Source organism: Lepidochelys kempii, chromosome 16 (genome assembly GCF_965140285.1).
Source record: "Lepidochelys kempii isolate rLepKem1 chromosome 16, rLepKem1.hap1, whole genome shotgun sequence".
NCBI lineage: Eukaryota > Metazoa > Chordata > Testudines > Cheloniidae > Lepidochelys > Lepidochelys kempii.
The window spans coordinates 5936911-5959247 of NC_136395.1; the positions used below are offsets into that span (position 1 = coordinate 5936911).

A 22337-nucleotide genomic window follows, 5' to 3' on the forward strand; every position below is an offset into this window, starting at 1 on the left:
GACCCCTCTGCTGAGGCTGCCAACAGGGGCTAGTTGATGGTGGTGGTATGAACCCCACCTTTGGATGCTCCCCCCACAGCAGGAGGAGCACCCTCCCCTCACGGCTGGTGGAGGCCTTGCCCTGCTGGCCCAGCCCCGGGCTGCCCCTGGCGGGGCCCAGCTCCAGGCTGCCAGCTGGAGCTAAGTCTCTGCTGGCTTCAGGGGAGAGGGGGAGGGAGGCAAGGCCTGGGTTAGTGGAGGCTTAGCCTGCCTTGACCTTTGATACCAGCCTCCCATGGTGGTGCAGGCACCGACCTGTCCACTAAGGATTTGACCGAGATCAGCAACTCATCTGACAGGAGTCACTGATTTTGAACCACTGCCACACTGGGCTGGATTTGACCTAGGCACCTTGGGCTGAAAGGCTTGGACTAAGGTTTTCTAGCAGTCTGAAGAATTCATTTGAAAAGAATTCATTTGAAGGATTACACACATGTACTGTATGGATGCCATCCTGGCTCCATTGAAGTCCGTGGGGGTCAGGATTTCGCCCTGGGGGATTATAGAATGAGCCTGATCCAAAGTCTGTGTGAGTCTCCATTGACTTCAATGGGCTTTCAATAAGGGCCTGCTGTTCTCAAGCACAGGATAAAAGCTGTGGGCCTCTGCAGGGTGGAGGCAGTATGTTTAGTGATTACAGAACGGGACTGGGGGACACAAGATGTAAGTTATAGTCTCAGCTCTGCTGTTGACTCTGTGCTATTGGGCACCTCGGTTTCTGTAAGATCGCACGCTGTTGAGAAGTACTTTCATTTCTGTAGCTTTGTAAGGTGTTGGGATCCCATCATGCTGAGGTTGGGATGAACGCAAGTAGTAGTACCCAGATGTTCTTCTGAGTCTGGCTGTCTCAGATAACAGCACCTCATTCCCCAAACTAGCATCCACCAGGGAATTGAGAAATGAAACAGAGACCTCAGCACTCACTTTCATTCTGTCTAGTAAGGGGTTCTCTTTTGAACGATGCTGGGAAGAGCTGTGGCTGCCTCAGCTGCCCCAAGTCAGGCAAAGCAGTGTTTTGCATGAGGTGTCTGATTACGGAAAGTGCAGGGAGCGGAATTTCTGTGATTCTTTATTAACTTAAAGCAAGGGGGTGGAGAGTGGGGGGAAAGCTATGACACTTGGGACTTTTGAGAAGCTTTATTAATGTCTTAGTATTGTCTACTTCTGTGGCACAATGGATGTGCCTGGCATTTACAGCTCAGCAAAATGAAAGGAGACAACCCTGAGGAGCTTACAAACTGTGTGTGGAGATTGGAGGATCATCTCTGGATGTGTGCGGGAAGTGGTGGACTCTGCACACAGCTCTCCCCTCTCCTCCATTCTAGAGGGGCCCTCGATGAGGCTGGAGATCTGTGTGTGGGAGCGGCAGGTTAGAAGGGGGATTTAGATCATCCTCTTAAGAACCCCCTAGTTGTTCTGAGGAAGGAGTAGAGAACATGCTTCCTGGGAGATCTGGGGAGAGAACTATGATCTGCATCCAAGATAGCCTTAACACAGGGACGGATACACATGAGGTGCAGGCGGACTGTGTTGTGTTGTGGGTTTGGGGGGAGGGTGCAGGGTGCTGGGATGGGGGTGAGACAGACACAGGGCCGAGAGAAGGGGACAGGTGGTGACAGGGACAGGTCTGGGGGGTTAGGAGTGTCACAGGCAAAGGACCTGGTGAGGGGAGGGGCAGGGTACCATGGGCATGAGGGGATGGGTCAGAGGGTGACCCAAGTACAGGGCCAGAGTGGGCAGGTTGCCGTGGATCTGGAGGTGACATAGGCACAGGCAAGGAGGGCAGGGTGCCGTGAGTCAGGGGTAACGTAGGCAGGGGGACGGGGCCAGGGTGCCGTGGTCTGGGGGTGACATAGGCACAGGCGAGGGGAGGAGGGTGACAGACGCACAGGCGAGGGGAGGAGGGGGCGGTGGGTCAGGGGGTGACGGAGGCACGGGCTGGGGGGGCAGGGTGCGGAGGGGCAGGGGGTGACGGAGGCGTGGGACTGGGAGGCAGGGTGTCGTGGGTCAGGGGGTGACGGAGGCACAGGGCGTGGGGGCAGGGTGCGGAGGGGCAGGGGTTGACGGAGGCGTGGGACTGGGAGGCAGGGTGTCGTGGGTCAGGGGGTGACGGAGGCACAGGGCGTGGGGGCAGGGTGCGGTGGGGCAGGGGGTGACGGAGGCGCGGGGTCGGGGGCAGGGAGTGACGGAGGCGCGGGCCGGGGGGCAGGGGGCGGTGGGGCAGGGAGTGACGGAGGCGCGGGCCGGGGGGCAGGGTGCGGTGGGGCAGGGGGTGACGGAGGCGCGGGCCGGGGGCAGGGTGCGATGGGGCAGGGAGTGACGGAGGTGCGGGGCTGGGGGGGCAGGGTGCGGTGGGGCAGGGGGTGACGGAGGTGCGGGGCTGGGGGGGCAGGGTGCGGTGGGGCAGGGGGTGACGGAGGTGCGGGGCTGGGGGGGCAGGGTGCGGTGGGGCAGGGGGGTGACGGAGGCGCGGGCCGGGGGGCAGGGTGCGGTGGGGCAGGGGGTGACGGAGGCGCGGGGTCGGGGGCAGGGTGCGGTGGGGCAGGGGGTGACGGAGGCGCGGGCCGGGGGGCAGGGGGCGGTGGGGCAGGGGGGTGACGGAGGTGCGGGGCTGGGGGGGCAGGGGGCGGTGGGGCTGGGGGTGACGGAGGCGCGGGCCGGGGGGCAGGGGGCGGTGGGGCAGGGGGTGACGGAGGCGCGGGGTCGGGGGCAGGGGGCGGTGGGGCAGGGGGTGACGGAGGCGCGGGCCGGGGGGCAGGGTGCGGTGGGGCTGGGGGTGACGGAGGCGCGGGCCGGGGGGCAGGGTGCGGTGGGGCAGGGGGTGACGGAGGTGCGGGGCTGGGGGGGCAGGGTGCGGTGGGGCAGGGGGTGACGGAGGCGCGGGCCGGGGGGCAGGGTGCGGTGGGGCAGGGGGTGACGGAGGTGCGGGGCTGGGGGGGCAGGGTGCGGTGGGGCTGGGGGTGACGGAGGCGCGGGGGCCCCGTGGGTCGGGCCGAGGGGGAGGGGGCCGCCGCCGCCCGTCCCCCAACCTGCCCCTCAACCGCCGCCAACGGCCACTTCTGGCAGCGCCACCGGGCGGGGGCGGGGCTTAGCCCTCGGGGGCGGGGCCCGGGGGACGTGTCCGCTGGGCGTGGCTTATGGCGGTGCTTCCGGTGTGGCTGGCGGGGAGCGGAGCGAGGCTGCCGGTAAGCGGGGCGGTTCCCCGGCCGCCCGCGGGCTCAGGGCGGTCGGCGCCCGGCCAGTGTCCGGCCCGGGGCGGGCTGCGGGCCCCAGGCGAGGCGAGGCGAGGCGGGGCGGGGCGAGGCGAGGCGAGGCGGGGCGGGGCGGGCGCGCGCAGCGTGTGGGGCCCGGGCCGGCGGCTGCGCCTGGCGGCAGCGAGCGAGCGGGCGGGCGGGCGGGCGGGGCGGCGCGGGAGCGGCCCCTGTCCCGCGGGAGGCTGGGCTCGGGTCCGTGCGTGGGCGGGGCCCGGCGCGGGAAGCGCGGCCGGGGGCCTCGCGGGCGGCCGGGGTGTTCGAGCGGGAGCCGTTGGCGCGGGGAACTCGGGACGGGAAGTGCTGAGGGGAATTCCAGCGGCGGCGGCCCCGGGCGCTGGCGCGCGTGGGAAGCCCCGTGCGCGCCTGGCGGGTGGGTCGCTCCGGGCGCCTGGTGCCGTGGCGCCTGTCAGCCCTTGGGAAAGCTCTTTGCTGCTGGCCTTTGCTCCGGGTTTGTTTCTGTTTCGAATTGAATTGGGCTTTGGTGATCAGACTGAATGGCTCGAGTCAGGGCTTGCTTTCGTTAAGCCGCTCCTCGTTAGTCAAAGAGACTCCCTAGCGGGAGATCCCTGGCTGCCGCAGAGCCGTTTAACCTAAATGCCGCCCAGTAGGCACAATAGTGTGGTCTCAGCAAGAAAAGCTGAAACTTCGCCACTTCTGCATGATTCACGCTTGCCTCACATCCTACTTAACATTGCCCAAAATGCTGGGAAATAGGACTGTGGGAAATATACAGACCTATACGTGTCAAAAAGGTGGCCTCCACAGGGTCCCTGACAACCTTAAAGGGCTTTTTAAACGTAGCGGGTGAATGTCAGTCTAGTTCCCAGCAGATAGGAGGAGATGGGCTTGCAGAAACCTTTGTGGAAAACATTTACTGACACCTGGCTGGCATGCTCATCAGAATGGTCATGGGTTACATTAAAAGAACAGGAGGACTTGTGGCACCTAGAGTACTGAGGTGCCACAAGTCCTCCTGTTCTTGTTGTGGATACAGAGTAACAGGGCTGCAACTCTGAAACCATGGGTTACATTGTGTCAGTGGTTAAACACAAGGATGGGGATCCTGAAGTACTGCTGTCCTGTGGATGCCTGGGGGCATTCAGCCCTCAGAGTTTTCAAGTATGAAATTCACCTGAAAATTAGAAAAAGAGGAAAACAGTTAAAAATAATCTTTCTGTATGGATTTTAGAGTCCATATTCTCACATTACTCTTGTTCAACAACTGTAGGCACATGAATATGTTGGTGTAATAGGACTACACTCTTATTAATGAGAGTTTTTCTTGCAGTGCGGCAGACCTATACATTCTCTCCCTCACTTGCCAGACCCACTAATTTTTTGTTTTCTATGCAGCTGTTGTATAATGTATTTAACTACTGTCGTTAACATGACTGGTACTTTTAGCAAAAATAACATTTTTGTGAGTTACTCTGTCTATAAAGGGCACTACATTTATATTAAACTAGACCTGAACATTAAAGTGTGTGTCGCTCAGTCCTTGTCTTCAAAGCTTTTCATGGGATTGACCCAAGGTACCTAAGAGATCACTTTGCTCTCTGAGGCTATGACCTTCCATTCTAGGTATATTCCACTGAAAGAATGGAAGTGGTTAATAATGCCAGCAGAGTCAGATTCAAGTGTGAGATTCAGTTTTCTCAGTAATTGGCCCATAGTTGTGGGAACTTGCTCTTAGAAGAGTTAGAATTAATGCACTTCTTTCAATCTTCTGATCAGAATGTAAAAACTGCTTTGCTGATCTGGTCTTTCCATGATGATAAATGAGTGGGGTGTAGAAGAAAGATGGCTACTGTAGTGATGAGCATAGTACAAATGTTTAGATAAGCATAACATGAATAAAGGATAAAATGTACAGGTCCATTTATTTATGGTTACAATGTCCCACAGGTGCCCCTGTACTTATTTAAATTGAACACATGAGAACACTTTCACCCACCTGCTATTTAAGCTCGCCTTGTGATCTTTTGATGACCACAGGCAATGACCATTTTTTAGATCTCAGCTGATATGTAAAGTGCAGCATGGTGTGCTCTAGCATCTCTCTAGGTCAGGGATGGGTAACTTTAAGGTAGTAGAAGGCTACAAAATCCACTAAAATCTTTTAGCTAGCAGGGGTGTGTGATGTGGCGGAGAATTGGGTCTTGCCCTGAGAGGTTGTGGGGAGGGGGAAATCTGGTCCTGGTGCAGGACTGGCAAAAGAGCCCATCCTGTGCTTACCCCACAGCAACAGTTCTTGTCCCATGGAATTGGGTCTGGCTCACTGCTCTGGCTTGCTGACTCCTGTCACAGCGTTATCTGATGTGTACATTTGTGGGCAGGCAGGACCTGCCCCCTGCAAAGCCCTGTGCCTTTCCTGGCCCTTACAATGATCTAGCAGGCCAGATTTGTCCTTTGGGCCACCAGTTGCCTATCCCTGCTCTAGGTCACTGGTAGAGCTGCACAGGAAATGGCTGTCAAACGGTTTTGAGAATTGAAAAGTTTTTCTGTTCTTTACTGGGACAAACCCAAAACCTTTTGAAATATTTCATGGAGAGTCAGAGAGAACTCACTCCAGAAAAGCCTGGTGTTTATGACACTTGCTTGGGATGTGGGATACCGAAGTTCAAGTCTCTGTTCTACCTAATTTGGAGCAGGGACGTTACTCTGACTATCAAGCTATTCTGGTGGGTAGCTTCTGTCTGACCAGAAATTCTGTCCTGGACACGAGAAACCTTTCAGAAGAAAGTTTCATTGAAACTGATCTGTTACCACACAAAGTTTTCGTTTTGATAGATTGGCATTTCTGATGAAAAACCATTTTGTAGAAAAGTCCCCAACTACCTCTAATTCCTGGCTAAGTATTCCCTTAGAGGGAAGTGCAGACTCATTAGCACCCTCTATTCCTATACTTTAAGACCAGAAGAAGGGATCATTAAGAGAATCTGGTCTGACGTCCTGTATGACATAGGCCAAAAGATATCACCCAATAATTCCTCCATCAAGCCCATATCTTGTGATTGAGCCAGAACATATTTTTTTTCCCTTCCTGAAACAGCCAGGGTTTTTACTGAAGGTGAATGTCGAAATTCTTGGCGAAATTAAATGCAGCCAGCAGTGGAGTGGCTTATTGCTCTTGTATCAGACTGACTTCTGAATTGGTCGTACCTAGTGATTCTGGGTTATGTGGAATTTACATGAACTACTCCATCAAAGTAATGCCTAGCCAATCCGGAAAGCTTTTTAACAGGCTGTGCCATTGAGTTTGTCTTGCAGGGGGGAAAAAGGCAGCAATACAGAACTAAAAGTGATTGGTTATAAGTTATGCCTCTTCTCCCCAGAAATGATGGTAGTTACAGGAGCTACTGTATCTAGGCCAGGTCCAAAACAATTCGCCTTGCTTTTGGTTATGGTAGTTTTACTGGGAGTAGAGGGAAGGAAACCGGCGGTTTGTTAGCCCACTTGGACAGGGTAATAAATATATTATTATTATAGAGTGCCATCCAGCAATGGCCCTCGGGGCACTTTATAAACATTGATAAATTAATCCTCAGGACTCTCCTGTGTAGTAGCAAAGTATTGGTAACTCTATTTGACAGCTGAGGTGTAGAGGCAAAAAGAAAAGGAGTACCTGTGGCACCTTAGAGACTAACAAATTTATTTGAGCATAAGCTTTCGTGAGCTGCAGCTCACTTCATCGGATGCTCACGAAATCTTATGCTCAAATAAATTTGTTAGTCTCTAAGGTGCCACAAGTACTCCTTATCTTTTTGCAGATACAGTCTAACATGGCTGCTACTCTGAAACCTGTCATTATATGAGGTGTAGAGGGGGATTTATATGTTCAAGGTGAGGCTTTCAGTCTGTGCCAGAGCCAGGAATATAACCTAGTTAGACTTGCTGATTTCCAGTCATGTATACAAACCTCTAGGTCAAATTGTGGCCGTTTGGAACCCTTTAGATACCCTTAAGAATATATTGTTCTGAGATCAGTGTGCTTAATTTTTCATACACTGGTTCCTCTCCGTTGGGAACATTCCCGCTGAAATTTTACTTTTTCTCCAGAGAGACTCTGATTATTCAAGTCTGGCTGCAAACGTATAATGCAGTCTGTGAACCAAGAGCATTGTCACCTGCCCTGATGTCGGCTCTCTTGTCAGTGAATATTGGCTCTGAGGTTAGGGCATTACATGCACAGCTTTACCCTTCTTCTGGCCCTACATAATTGCATGCAATCAGAAGGAGCCTTCCTCTTGTTCTATCCCCCTTCCTTCCTCCTCCCTGCCCCCCCGCACTCATCCATAATTTGCTGTGGCTGCCGTTGTTGGCAGTGTTCACCCTCCCCAAAGTGGGAGGATTTCTGATTGGAACAAGGACAGGGTCTTAAGCTGGTGAGAGGCAATATCCAGCAATCTTCCGCTTATTACCTGTGGAGGAGTTATGCCTCCTGGCATTGCTGGTTGTAACTCCTTATCTTCCCCAAGGCACCACTGCCTCAGAAGAAGCAGGATTTTGACCTAAATTGGTTTCCTCTAAAGCAGTGGTTCTCAATGTGTTATGTGGGCCACATCCAATACTACCTGTATGGCCCTGAAGATGTCACATGGGCTGGAGCTGTGTGCTGATTGGGCCGCAGGTTGAGAACCACTGGTCTAAAGACTGGCTGGGTCACACAATGATTCAATTATGCAACATGTGTTCTTTTTTACGTAGCTTGTTCCCAGTGTTCTGGATACACTCCCCACCCCATGCCCCTTCGTATCTTCTCCATGGTCCAGCTACACTTAATTGCTTTTGTGCCATTGGACACTTGTGGAGGGAGAGATCCTGCAAGATGCCCTCAATTTTTCTAGAACTGTTAATTTATATTTCAGGGAGGCATTTTTACAGTCTTGGTCGATGGTCGATAGCCAACATTTACACCAAGTTACTTCTCTTAATAAATTTAGACTACATTAAAAACATCTGGTTAAAGTCAGTCATCAGGCAACACAATGACATTAAGCCCTGGTCTATGTTTAAAAGTTAGATCGACTTAGCTATGTTGCTCAGGGCTGAAAATGTTTATACCCTGAGGGCTGTAGTTAGGTCGATCTAGTCCCCAGTGTAGACACGACTAGGTTGCCAGAAGAATTCTTCCATCAACCTAGCTACCGCCTCTCATTAACTAGGAAGCATTTTTGCTACGACAGTACAGCTGCAGCACTATACCTGTGTCGATGTAGTGGCTGTAGTGTAAATATGGTCTCAGAATACATCAGATTTAAATGCTAAATGCTTGGAACTCGGTCTAACCCCGGATTATAGCTTGTTTGGCTGTTTTGATACAAAGATAACGTACATGTAGTTAACACACCTTTTGGTCTAGTCTGTACATGGGAGCATTGGGAGGGCGGTTTTCTGAATGGCGCACACAGTAAAAATAAATCGCTAAACTGCCTTTTATTCCCAGTATATTACTCCTTTTGTTAGGTTATACCATTTTTGCCTTTTCATTTTGTAAACCTTCAAAGAAACCTGGAACCCTCAGACACCTGACTGGATGTTGTAAATCTTGGCTCTCGGCTGTTCAAACAGGTTCCACCTGTGACTCAAATGAGCCGCTGGCCTTATATAGGATCACAGTGAATTTTGACAACTGCCAGAAATGGAAGTGTGTGGCACTGGATCATGGCTGTGTCACTTGACATGTAGGAAGTTTTCAGGAGGCTCTTTGTTTATTCTCTTGATCAGTTTGACATTGGGCAAGTGGTCTCCTCTCGGGTCTCTCTTGTTTTGGACTGGAGGCAGCAATTTGTCCAAAGTTTGTTTTTCCATAATTAAGGTGGGTGGGGAACTAGGCAAGGATACCCCATCCCATTTCCTTGTTTCGGATTTAACTTTAGAGCCCCTGCCCCTGGCAAGTGCCAGAAGACACAATCTGCCTAGTTGGCTGTTTCATTGTGTATAATACACTGCAGACCTGTGCTTAGGAATAACAAGCTCAGCTATTGCGGTGGCTTCCAGGTGATCAATGCAGTGAAGGTAGTGAAAGGTGAACCGTGTCCAACTGAGAACAAGATAATCAAATGGGACAAAACATTTTTCTTTTTTCAGGCTCTTGAGGCACATCTGGGGTTTTTGGTTCACATGGCAGCAGCAAACTCGACTCCACCTGGTTCTTTGGATTTAAACCAGCCTGGATTTTCAAAGGAGATACTGGGGACTAAATTGGAGGGCAAATACCTCTGCTCCGAGTGCAAGAATATTCTGAGGAGGCCATTTCAAGCTCAGTGTGGACACCGCTATTGTTCTTACTGTCTGAAGAAACTTATAAGGTAATTTATCCCTCTCCAGTCTGAAACAAAATGATTAGAAGCAAAGGAAAGCAAAAAAGGAAATACAGCCTTATTTTCAGTGGGTTGTGAGTGAGGGCCACGTTTTATGTCTGTCTCTTAATTTCAGCATCTGGTTCTCTTCAGGCATTAGAGCAGTGGTCTCCAACCTTGTTACACACAAGATCACTTTTTGAATTTAAGATCAACCCAGGATCTACCCTGCCCCTTCCCTGAGGCCCCACCCTGCTCACTCCATTCCCCGCTTCCTATCGCTTGCTTTCCCCCACCCTCATTCACTTTCACCGCGGTGGGGCAGAGGGTTGAGGTGTGGGAGAAGGTGCAGGTTCTGGGCTGGGGCTGAGGGGTTCAGAGTGTGGAAGAGGGCTCCGGGCTGAGCCTGGGGCAGGGATTTGGAGTGCAGGAGTGAGGGGTGCAATCTCTGGGAGGGAGTTTGGGTGCAGAAAGGGGCTCCAGGCTGGGGCAGAGTGTTAGGGTGCAGGAGAGGGTGAGGGATGTGGGCTCTGGGAGGGAGTTTGGTGCAGCTGGGGCAGGGGGTTGTGGTGCATGAGGGGGTGAGGGCTCTTGGAGGGAGTTTGGTGTAGGATGGGCCTGTGGGCTGGTGTAGAGTGTTGGGGTGCAGGAGAGGGTGAGGGATGTAGGCTCTGGCCAGGAGGCGCTTACCATAGGCGGCTCCCAGCCGGTAGCGCAGCAGGTCTCAGGCAGGCTGTCTGCCTGCCATAGCCCCATGGTGCTCCCTGAAGTGGCTGGCTGCTGGCACATCTCTGCGGCCCTGGTTCCCAGCCAACTGGAGTTGTGGGGACACTGCTGGGGGGGGAGGTAGCGTGCGGAGCTGCCTCCCCCGCACCAACCCAGGGGTCGCAGAGACGAGCTAGCAGCCAGCCGCTTCTGGGAGTGGCGTGGGGCCAGGGCAGGCAGGCAGGCAGCCTGCCTGAGGCCTGCTGCACCGCCAGACTTTTAGTGACCTGGAGATTGCAATCGACTGGCAGAGGCTCCAGGATCGACCAGCTGATCATGGTAGAGGGGTTGGTGACCACTGCCCTAGAGGGTATGTCTACACAGCATTTTGCCATTCTCGGGAAGGAGCCTCCCAGCCCCGGTCAACCAGCTCAGGTTAGCAAGGCTTGCTCTAGTGCTCTAAAACAGCGTGTAGACAGCTCTTTCAAGTTGCAGCTCAGGCTGGAGCTTGGGCTCTGAAGCCTGCTCTCTCCAGGCTTCAGAGCTTGAGCTTCGGTCCCAGCTGTCATTTCAAAGCACTGTCTACACAGCTGTTTTTAGAGCGATAGCACAAGGCCCGCTAACCCAAGTCTGTGGGTCTGAGCTGGAGGGCTCTTTCCCGTGGGCTCCAAAACGCTATGTAGTCATACCCAGAGTTTCCTGAGTGAGTTGTGTTCTTCAGGTGGTATGGTCAAGCCGAAACCCAGGAGATTATTGGGTGTGACAAAGACCAGATGGTCCATCTAGGTTGATCCACTCTAATTAAGTACTGTTGTAAGTGACTATCGGGGCCGTATAAAGAATTTGTTCCTTGGAGGTCCCTGCTTGGCAATAATGCCACCTGTGTGAAATGTAAAAATACGTTTTATGATCGCAAAAGAAGTTTCAATTGGCCTTCTTAATTTCTCTGTCTTCACTTTTAAGGGCATGGGGGAAAGTTTAAATATAAGAACAGTTAATCATGAGGGGAAGAAAACTAGAATAAAGATCACTACAAGGAAGAAATAACTAAAATAGAGCAGAAATGTATATCCATTAAAAAGGATCAATCAATGAATGCAAAATGTATGTTAGTAAATGGCTCCATTTGCTGTTTTAAAAATATACTTGTGTAAATAAACCTTCTTTGGCTCTGAAGGCTCTCTTGAGAAGCCTCTATTGTCTCTGAATCACAAATTCAGCATGAATCTTTTTATTTTGTGGCTGATTTTTTCCCCCACCCCATTAGCTCTGGGCCTCAGAAGTGTGCAGCCTGTATTCAGGAAGGAATATATGAAGAAGGAGTTTCTATTTTAGAAACAAATTCGGTAAGTAAGATCTCTCCAAAGCAGAGAACATTGAAGTCATTCATAAACATTTCCTGTTTTTGTTTAGAGTGAGAGGCCAGAGACTGGTACCTAAGAATGATGGAATCCATTATCTAACAGGTGTGAATTCAGTATCCCAAGTGTTATGATAGTGCTGCAATTGATTCCCCAACTTCTAAAATTCAGGACATCTTACAACACAGTTTACTTGTTTAAACTCTGCAATAAAGATTTGTCATAGATGCTGTCACACAGTCTGGAGTGGCTCACGAACATGAGTGCCTGCCTGAGGGCAGACTGTCAAAACCAGGGTACTTACCCCATACTGGTGGTATGTTTTATAATTAGATTTCACCAACCCAGTAAGAAATGTGAACTCCTGGATCACTGTAACAATCTTACTGTGGAGTCACAGACAGTCCCCTTGGGCTCTCCAGTTTATCTTGCCACCCAGGCAAGCTGGACTTAGTGATAAATGGCCACTTACTTCAGAAATCACAAAATACTCAGGTTGTGACCAGTCACTTACAAATTGATCTGGGGTGTCTTAGCTCTCACACCAAAGACAACACCTGTAGCCAATCTTGCAGTAAACTAACTAAAGGTTTATTAATTAGGAAAAAGAAATAACAGAGTTATTTATAGGTTCAAGCAAGCAAGCATATACACATAAATGAGTTACCATCTATGGTTCCTAAAGGTGACAGAGATGTAGTAATCTGTCAATTCAAAATGTCATTCAGGAGAGGCCAAGGGGTAACCTCTTAGGCACACATCCCCAGGCTATGTACACGCTACAGCTTAGATTGGTATAAGTTAGGGTGAATAAGCCACCTCCCTGAGCAAAGTAAGTTACAACAACCTAAGTGCTGGCGTGGGCAGCGCTATGTCAGCGGGACAGCTTCTTCCACTGGCACAGCCCCGGCCACGCGTGGCGGCTGGAATAATTAAGTTGATGGGAGAGCTCTCCTGTCGGCTTAGAGCATCTGCATTAGCAGCGGCACAGCTGCACCAATGTCAGCTCTGTAGCCATAGCCTTAGTTTAGTGTGAGAGTTCAAACAGCAAAGAAATGAATTGTGACCCTGTTTTGTCTTTTACATTTAGGGCATATCTACATTACCAGCAAAACTTGTCAGCAAAACTTATGTTGCTCAGGCGTGTGAAAAAAAACCAAACAACCCCTTCTGAGCAACATAAGTTTCACCGGCATCTGTGGCCCTGGGAGAGCTTCTTCTGCGGACATAACCACTTGTGGAGGTGGTTTTATTATGTCAATGGGAGACCTCTCTCCATTGGTACAGCTGTGCCGGTGTAAACTTGCTAGTGTAGACACGGCCTTATAGCCTTCCAGTCCATGAGACAAACTCCCTTGCATGTACGTTTCCAAGGGGTGATAGGGCTGTTCACCAATCCTGTGCATTGTGATGTTCCTTAATGGCCCTTTTAATCTTGATAGGCCTCTTTAATGGATTGGGGGCATGATTCCTGTGTGTGGGTTCACAAGTTCAGAGCAAACATTTTCAAAATTATGAAGCAAAATGTACATATTTCCTTATAGCCTGGAATACAGACATCATACGTGAGATTAGTACATGCAGCAATTTACAAGCATTTCATAGAGTCTAAACACTAAATACATTCTTATGATACTAATACCTGTTTTGAACAACACTAACATACAGGTGAGCTGGTTTGGTTTCCAGCTATGAGTTTATCTTAGCTAACTCCTACGGCCTTGGCTGGAACTGGTTTACAAGATGCATCTCTAAGGGTACTGTGGGACAACAAGTTTGGGAAGACTGTTTCTTAGCAATGGCATGTGAAGAATCAGGAGACTAGATCAAAGCTGCAATCCCAGAGTAACTTGTCTTTGCTTTTTCCCATTTGAGGCTTTCTCAGATAACGCAGCTCGTCGGGAGGTGGAAAGTCTGCCGGCTGTCTGTATTAACGATGGCTGCCCATGGAAAGGGACTATTAAAGAGTATGAGGTAAAGACTAGAGTCTCTCCATGTATCTCTTCATTCTGCTTTCTCCTTTCTTTTGCATGTGAGTGGTGATGGGCAAGACACTGGGAATTAAATGAGTTCCTGCTGGCATTAGCCTTCAGCCTCTGAGCTTTCAGCTGCTCTAATTCAATCCTAGATAAGCTCTGGCCTCCTGGAGCTTTCAGAGATTTCCAATCTAACCTAGGTGGTTGTGTATCCTAGTGAGGGTGTAGACTGATTGGAGAAGTTTTCAAATACTTTGTATGATCCCTCAAACCAACCATTTTTTCCTTCTATGACCTCCAAAATCACTCGCTTCTTACTTCCAAGACACCATATCCCAGAATCCTTCTTGCTGCATCAGCCTAAAAAAAACTCCTCAAAAAACTGTAATCATAGAAATATCAGGCTGGAAGGGATCTCCAGTGGCCATCTAGTTGAGCCACCTGTGCTGAGTCTGGCCCAAGTAAACCTAGACATCCCTGCCAGGTGTTTGTCCCCCTGTTCTTAAAAACCTCCAATGGTAGGGATTCCTCAATCTCCCTTGGAAGCTTATTCCCAGAGTTTAACTCTCCTTAGAGTTAGAAAGTTTTTCCTAATATCTAACGTAAATCTCCCTTGCTTCAAACTATGCTGATTCCTTCTTGTCCTACCCTTGGTGGACACAAAGAACAATGGATCACTGTCCTCTTTATAATGGACCTTAACATATTTAGAAACTGTTATCAGGTCCCCCCTTGGCCTCCATTTCTCAAGACTAAATATACCCAGGTTTTTTAACCTTTCCTCAGAGGGCAGGCTTTCTAAATCCTTTATCATTTGTGTTGCTCTCTGGATTCTTTCCAGTTTGTCTCTGCCATATATTATGGCCAAAATAGGCATTTACCTTCAGGCCTGAATAAATGAATTTGTTTTGGGGATGGTGGAGTGGATATAGTTCTTGTCCTGCCCACTGCTCTTTTACATCCAGGGACTATAGTAATTGGGAAGGTGGGGCCATCCCCCAACACACAGGAGGCCTGGTCAAGAGGTCCATAGAGTCATGGATTCAGTGGGTGTGCCCCAAAATAACCTCTTCCATCAGCTTGCTGGACAAAATGTCCTCTGTACCCCCTCTTTCCCTTAGCATCAGAACCTCACCAATTCTGTGTTCAATGCCATCTGCAGTTTTTATGGCCCAGTGAATGTGACCATTAGCACATATACATACATATGATACTGATCTCATTGGAAAGATACATCCCCATTGAAAATTTCATGAATGGCACGTTTCCCAGCACTCTGTAGTGAATAGAGTCTACTGCAGTAATTTGCATTGTAAGGATTTATTTGCAATCAGATGGGTTAGGAACAATTTAAAAAAATAAATATAAAAGAAAACTTGGTCTGTTGGGAAATTTTTACAACCCTCTGGAAACACTGGAATCATAACCCAGACCGTGAGAACCACTGAGTGAAGGGACTGAGATAATAGCAGGTGACTCCTGAGGAGTTGGGGTGAGGAAGTGATGTTTTACTCCTGACAAAGCATTTAAGATCAATCTGTGTAATGTGACATCTTGATTCTATTAGCAATGCCATTACAGGGAGGCAAGAAGAACTACGTTTACTTCTGATTTTGTCTGAGTCCTCTGGTTTGCCTTTAGTGGCCACTAGTAGAGAACTTTATCTGCACTTTGGGCTCTAATTGGCCAATACTCTAATACTTCTAGGCTTGGATTTCAGCCTAGAAATTTAGTGGGAGTTGGGTGCTGAGCTCCCTTAGACTGTTTTGAAAATCTCACCCCTAGATCTATGAGTGTCATGGGGTATTTATGCAATTGACTGAAATAAATGTCAAATTCAAGATCTAACCCTAGTGCTTGTTGGTAGCGTTTCTAATTTATAGGGAGGAGATTAGAGATACAGCTTCAGGATACCAGTGTGTTTACTGAGGATTCAGTTTAGCATTGCTGGGTTCCGAGTTCAATTATGTGCTGTATGACTGGCAGTTGTTAGCATGAAATTTTGTGCCCCAATTTAACATGTGGGACCAAATTCAACTGTGGCATAAGTGAGCCCAGCTCAATTAAGGTAAATGGAGCTACGTCTGGCAGGAAGGTATTCAGCCCCCTCACTTTAAACAGCTACTGACTAGTTTGGAAATAGGTTTGAGAGACTGTTTGAGAACTTTAATTCTATTTTATTTCCAAAAAAGGGCATGAGGGCAGTTTCTGTAGGGCCAAAGAGGTATCCTCTGTAGCCATATGTCTGTGTGATCTTGTAAGATTTCACAAGTTAGACAGGGTTGGGCTTGGTCACTACTTGGACGAGACACCTCCAAGGAAAAGGTGCCACATGCCATGTTGTTGGTTATTCATGAGCGAGCTTTTTTCCTTGCCAGTCAGTGCTGCACCAAAACCTAGCATGATAAGGAGTATTTGCTGTTGGAAGTAACTTCTTTTGGATAAGTTTCAGAGTAACAGCCGTGTTAGTCTGTATTCGCAAAAAGAAAAGGAGTACTTGTGGCACCTTAGAGACTAACCAATTTATTAGAGCATAAGCTTTCGCTCATGAAAGCTTATGCTCTAATAAATTGGTTAGTCTCTAAGGTGCCACAAGTACTCCTTTTCTTCTTTTGGATAAGACATTCAATTGAAGAGCTGACCTCCGGTAGCCATTTAAAAATCATATAGCATTCTTGCAAGATTAGGGGTGTTAGCCTTGGTGTCCTGGTTAAATTCCAAGTTGGGTAATTACATTCTACTTTCTTAATTCCTTCTTGCATGTAAAGAGGGATACAGGATTCTTCTTCACCTCCCATCCCAAACTATTCTGTAGTATTGCTGTGGACTGTATATCACTACCCCACTTCACCCGAGAGGTGTCTGTGCTCCAGTAGTGAGAGAAGCTATTCATGGGTGGGGAAGCAGAGGGGGCACTTTGGGATCCTTCTGAATGGAATGTGCTGTATGCATGTGAGTTATTAGTTGACAAGCACTAGCCTTCTCCTTTAATCTGCTCTTAACGATCAGAAAACATTGAAGATTATTTTGCTAAAATAAAGTTAAGTCCATCTGAGGCAGTCCAGTGGAAGCATCTTGGGCTGCCATGCTGTGCAGCTCTGAGCCTGGAACTCTATCCTGAGCGACAAGCAATACTCTTGAGGGAGCTCTGCACCAAAAAATTAAATTCTGCGCCAAAAAATAAAAATTTTATGCACAATATTTTAAAATTCTTCAACATTCTGAAAATGGTATTTGTCAATACATAAATGTGGAGGCTCCAGCATGGCAGTGGGGAGCGCAGGTAACTAGCTGCATGCAGGGTGATCTCCCACCTCCAACACTCTGCTCCCCCTCCCGCCGGACAGGGACTCAGCAGTGAGGCTGCACCCAACCCTGACACAGCGCAAGGGCCAAGCCTGCCCCATAAACAACTTGGGCTCTGCACCAGGCACACCAGGTGTGGGTGAGCAGGCAAGCTGAGCCTAGCAGGATCTGCGTGTAGAAGGGTTTAGTGTGGGGGATCCAGATGTGGGGAAGAGGGTTCTGTGTGGGGCAGTCTGGGTGTGGATGGCTCAGTGGGGGATCTGAATGCACAGGGGCTTGTTGGGGGGGTCCAGGTGCAGGGGCAATGGGACTCTGCAGGGGGGTCCAGGCGAAGGTGGTTGAGGCTCAGAGGGGTGTCCAGGTGCAAGGGAGGAGGGGCTCGTCAGGGTGAGGGTCTGGGTATAGCTGGTTGGGGCTCAGTGGGGTGGTCACGTACAGGGGCGGTGGGACTCATTGGGATGGGAGTTTGATGGGCCTGCTTAACAGGGGAGCCCCTACTTCAGCTGCTGCCAAGGGGATGCCGCATGCTGGGCTCCTGCTTCCCCTATCTCCTTCTCTTCCCCATCCTATCACCCTGCCCCCCCCATCTCATCCCCCTTCCTTCCCCACTGCTCCTTTCCCACACACCAGCCCCTTTTCCCTGCCCCACCACAGGCACTCATGGTTATACCGAAAACAGGACGTCTCCCAGCACACAGAAGGCAAGCTGGCACTGGGACTCAGGAGGCGGCAACCAGCTGCAAAGTCAGCTGAACCGAGTGGCAGCCTCTTTCAGCCAGGCAGCTCTGTGCTCGCAGAAACGGAGGGGGGGGCAGTGGCACGTGACTCTGTGTGCCGCCCCACGCCTTGCCTCTGTTTGGGGGGCAATGCCTCCCCAAACTACGCCCATGGGCATCCCCTGCCCCTCCCATCCCCCCTGGCTTCCCTTGGCTTCTCCATCACTTTCTGCAAGGAAGCAAAGAAATCTGCAGGTGGGCATGTTTTCGGCATGGCTCAGAATTCCCCCAGGAGTAAAGCAAGGATTGTGGGCATGGTAGTAGTGACTGTTGTGTCTGGAGGGAGCTGGAGAGGGATTATGGCAACTGTAGTAGTTGATTTATCTGATACCTCATATCTCTTCCCCATTGTGGCAAGGTGTTGGATTGAGTGGTACTGAGAGTGAAGGGACGAGCCCAACAAATATGTCAATGCAGGGTCTAACCAGCCTCCTACATACCTGTGTACCTTTCTGGCTAGTACAGATACAGTGATTAGGTGAGCAGGGGTTGCAGAAGGGTGCTGTGGTGTCAGAGCTCTTCTGTATAGCGTGCCTAAAGCCGTGCTGTGTCATCTGAAAGCAGCAATGTGTGTTGCTGCCTTCAGCAGCAGCAACACTCCCACCATGGAAAGCCCCTTGCTGTGCTATTTCAGACAGACCATGGAAAGTACCTAAAAGATAATTCACTGTTTGTTCATTTTAAAAGCTCGCAGCCACTAGCATCAAGAGAAACTCATTTGACTGCCCTCTGATTATAAATTAGGAGATTGTGTCACTGGCATTTTAGTAATTTCACAGGGGTGGGAGAGGAAGAGGACCAGCTTCTGCAGCTGAAAATTTTCAGCCCTTTGCCCTTAAAGTCCTTCCTCAGCTCTCCAAGTTTTGTTTCCTGTTTAAGCTACCAAAGGTCATGTTTCAAATGCAGCATGTTTTTAAAACTGAGTGTGTGGGCAAAGTTCATGCCGTCTCTTTCAACTCTTCCTATTGTGAAAAGTATTAAAATATTCAGCACTGTCAGAAGAGAGCTGAATTTTTAAATACAATTTTCTTCTTACTGTGTTTTGAATATGCTGGTAAATGCTTGGAACATGTGGACACTGCCTCAGAAGAGATTTTTTCTTTTGTGCACTAAAAGCTGTTTCCACATGAAAGCTCACTGATCAATATGTGTGTGTAGATAGAAAGTGTGCTATGGTAAAGGGTTTTTAAAAACGGGTGCTTTGCAGAAAGGGGAAAAAATCACAGATGAGAGATGCAAAGACTGTGAAGTTAGGCAGTTGGAGCATGAGAAATAACCAAGAAAATATATCCTTGTGACTTCCAGGTGCTGAGATATGATGGTGCTGGGAGCCAAATATGTACCTAGAGTAGGTACAGACAGACTCCTAAGGATCATCTAAGTCCTCAACTCTTCACACAGCAATAAAATGGTACTTTAAAAATACATGAAATGTCACTTCTCTCCCACCTTGCAACAGAGGGATGAGGGAAGTGAATGTCCTTCAGCTTCTGAGAGAGACTTTCTTAATCATCAGCAGGATTTTAAAATAAATTGACAGGGACATAAGGGCTTGCTTTAATTTAGACTCCATCTTGGGGAACACAGGGTCATTTGAAGGCTAGGGAGACCTGAGTGGAGCATCAGGATCTGCCCTTCTAATCCTGAGAGCAATATTTAAATAGACTAAATGAGAGGTTGGATTAGTCTGCCAGGTAGTTCTGTGACTTGCTGGTCTGTTTTCAGATAAAATAAAGGCCAGGAGGGAGAAGCCAGTAAATTGGTCTAAAAGAGACTCAACCTTCCTTGTGAGTTGAGTTCAGCTAATAAGTATAGATGAGCTTTCTTGTCTGTTTGGATCTTAACCTGTCCTGGTCCAGATTCAAATTCCACATGTTAATACCATGGACTTTGCAAACAGTTTTGTAGGCCTAGAGCCTTTCATCAGAGCTCAGCTGAGCCTGTGTAAGAGAATAAGAACATCCAGTTGAATATCTGTGTGAGTAGTAAAGGCTCCCCTTCCAGAATTTAATTCGGTCGGTAGAGGGGAAGCTAACGTCCCATCCCACAGGGTTCAGGCTTCAGAGTTACTTCTTGAAGTTTTGTGGCTGGCCAGAGTAGTCTTTCTGTTAGAGAGATTTCAGTGCTCTTGGTGGACTCTTAGTTCAATGGGCTTTCCTTGGAATGTAGTACAGACCTGCGGGCCCTTGGAATTGCTTCCCCTCCTTTTCTTTCCTCCTTGGGAATTAATATTAAAGGGTTTGCAGCACTGTCTGTGTTTGTTATAGTAAGATATTGCAACTAAAGCTTTGTGGTTGGAGCACTCTGTGATGCTGGGCAGGACACCAGAGTTCTGTCTTTGAAATTAGGAAGAAACTTCTGTTGTATTTCCCTGTTGGAAGCTTCTGGTTCCAAGTTGGATTATAGCATTGGGGCACCATTTTCCGCCAGTTCATAGGCTGAAAATGGTGATCAAAGTTGTGTGCAAGGGAGTCAGATCCCACTTTCCTGAGTGGAAATGTTTGTTGCAGTGCCCTGTACTTGTAGTTAGAGATGGCTCGAGGAAGTCCTATTTTGGAGAGAAGGTCTAGTGCAGCGGTGGCCAACCTGAGCCTGAGAAGGAGCCAGAATTTACCAATGTACATTTCCAAAGAGCCACAGTAATGTGTCAGCAGCCCCCCTCCACTCCCAGAGCCTCCCACGGCTCCCAGTCCCGCCGATCAGTGCCTCCTCCTCCCTTACTGCACCTCCTGATCAGCAGTTCGTGCATGCAGGAGGCTCGGGGAGCGGGGGCGCGGGGAAGAGGGCACGGCAGGCTCAGGGGAGGGGGCGGGAAGGGGTGGAGTTGGGGGCAGGGCCTGTGGCAGAGCCAGGGGTTGAGCAGTGAGCACCCCCTGGCCCATTGGAAAGTTGGTGCCTGTAGATCCAGCCCCGGAGTCGGTGCCTAGACAAGGAGCCGCATATTAGCTTCTGAAGAGCCGCATGTGGCTCCGCAGCCACAGGTTGGCCACCCCTGGTCTAGTGATTTGATACCTCTACTCTAGAGCTAGGGTTGAAATCCACAGACTTGAAAACTGGCCTCCCTTAAAGTCCTAGAGGTAAAGGTTGCATAGCTGATTGCCTAGATGTACTTTGTTTCCTGTCCAACCTGCTCTGTGGGAGGTAAGCTACAGGGAGTGCCAGAAAATGTGTGTGGGAGGGGATTGGAAAGCCCCATCTGAAAGGGCCTGATATGTCAGTGTTTACTTCTCAAAACAACTCAGTGATATTGTGGTGGCTTTGCTGATTAATACTTCTAGCATCTGGCTCTCTGAAAATGTAATGCTGTAATTCAGTATCCTGGACATTCAGATCAGTCACATGTCCCTTCTAAAGCCTTGATGAAACCCCACCTTGCAGCCTTAGTTTGAGCACAGTTCTGTTTAAGTTTTCAGGCAACATTTAACAGTCAGTTGGGAATTGACATTTTTGCACTCTCAGAGACTTTCTTCAGAGAAATGCCAAGGCTGTTATCACACTCTTTCTTTTGTGTAAAAGCTGATGGAATTTAATTGGTGCTTTTGGTTCATGTTTAAGAAACTCAAAAGATCGAAATCTAAAGTAAACCCTGTTTGGGGGAAACCTGGTTTGGTGCGGATTTTCCAGTGCATAAAGGGCACTGGTCCTGACTATGTTTGCATTTTCTTCCCTCACACATTTCCTTTCCTGAAAGCCGCCTCCCTCCTCAGACTAAAGTAAGAACAAAATTAATATTTAATGTCCAAACTCCCATACTTTTGGGACACAGATTTGTCTGATTCACCTTGCCCACATCCTTCCCTAAAAATTGGAAGGGAGGTGGGAGCTGTGTCCTGTCAGGGCTGGCCAGATGTTGTCCACAGAGTTCTAATTTATGACTTGTTGGTGACCTCATCTTTCGTATGGAGGCCAGACCAATAGAGATGAAAAGTGCCAGCATGGAATACTCCAATTCAAGTGACTGAGCAGCTTCAATCAAGATGAAGCATTGCGTGCTGGGACCTGAAGTATCCTCTGTGTTTAAAAGAGGAGGGTTGCTTCTTTATTCAAAGCAGGCAGGGCTGTATGGCTTTCAGCAAGTTGACCATATACCCCTCAGAGTTGCGGTATTTGGGTGCTTTTAAGCTATACTGTTTGGCTGGTGGAGATAACCATTGAATACTGAGCTAAAACCAGAAAGTGGCAGTGTGAGAAATCTCAGTGCTGTCAGAAGAATCTTGGGAATGGAGTGTCCTCATTAGCAACAAAGGAGAGACTGAGATGGTGGTTTCCAAAGAACTGTGATCTGTAGCTGTTAAATGTAACCAAGGTGATGGTTTGCAGAGCAGGTACCTTCAGACCAGTAGTTCCCAATATCTTTGGTTGGAGCGCCGCGTCAGGTGATGGATGGGTGCTATCTACTATGCCCTATATCCAGGGCCTTGTGTACTCCATGGCTTTGATTCCCAATTTCCTTATCAAGGTTAATTTAATCTTTTGCCATGAAATGAAATTCACTGTATATGAAGCTGAATGTGAAGACAATGCATAGGCTCCAGCTGGTACGGAATGCAGCTGCCTACCTTCTTCATTTAGGCCACCGTGTGCACATCAGGCCCATGCTCAAGTCCTTTCACTGGCT

At 49.2% G+C, this 22337-nt stretch overlaps 1 protein-coding gene across 4 annotated transcripts in view; it reads left to right on the top strand.

The window, feature by feature from the left end:
• The window catches only part of TRAF2 (TNF receptor associated factor 2), a 50555-nt gene that overhangs the window by 432 nt on the left and 27786 nt on the right, over positions 1–22337 (top strand). For 2 of the 4 annotated variants that reach the window (XM_073314135.2, XM_073314139.2), the window contains exons 1-4: positions 3172–3224; positions 9384–9604; positions 11568–11646; positions 13537–13635. In XM_073314135.2, coding sequence (XP_073170236.1) covers positions 3177–3224; positions 9384–9604; positions 11568–11646; positions 13537–13635 — 447 coding nt within the window. In that variant the 5' untranslated portion in view covers positions 3172–3176. Of the gene's footprint in view, positions 1–3171; positions 3225–9383; positions 9605–11567; positions 11647–13536; positions 13636–22337 lie in introns of those variants that run through there. The other 2 variants (XM_073314136.2, XM_073314137.2) reach the window with 1 other exon arrangement.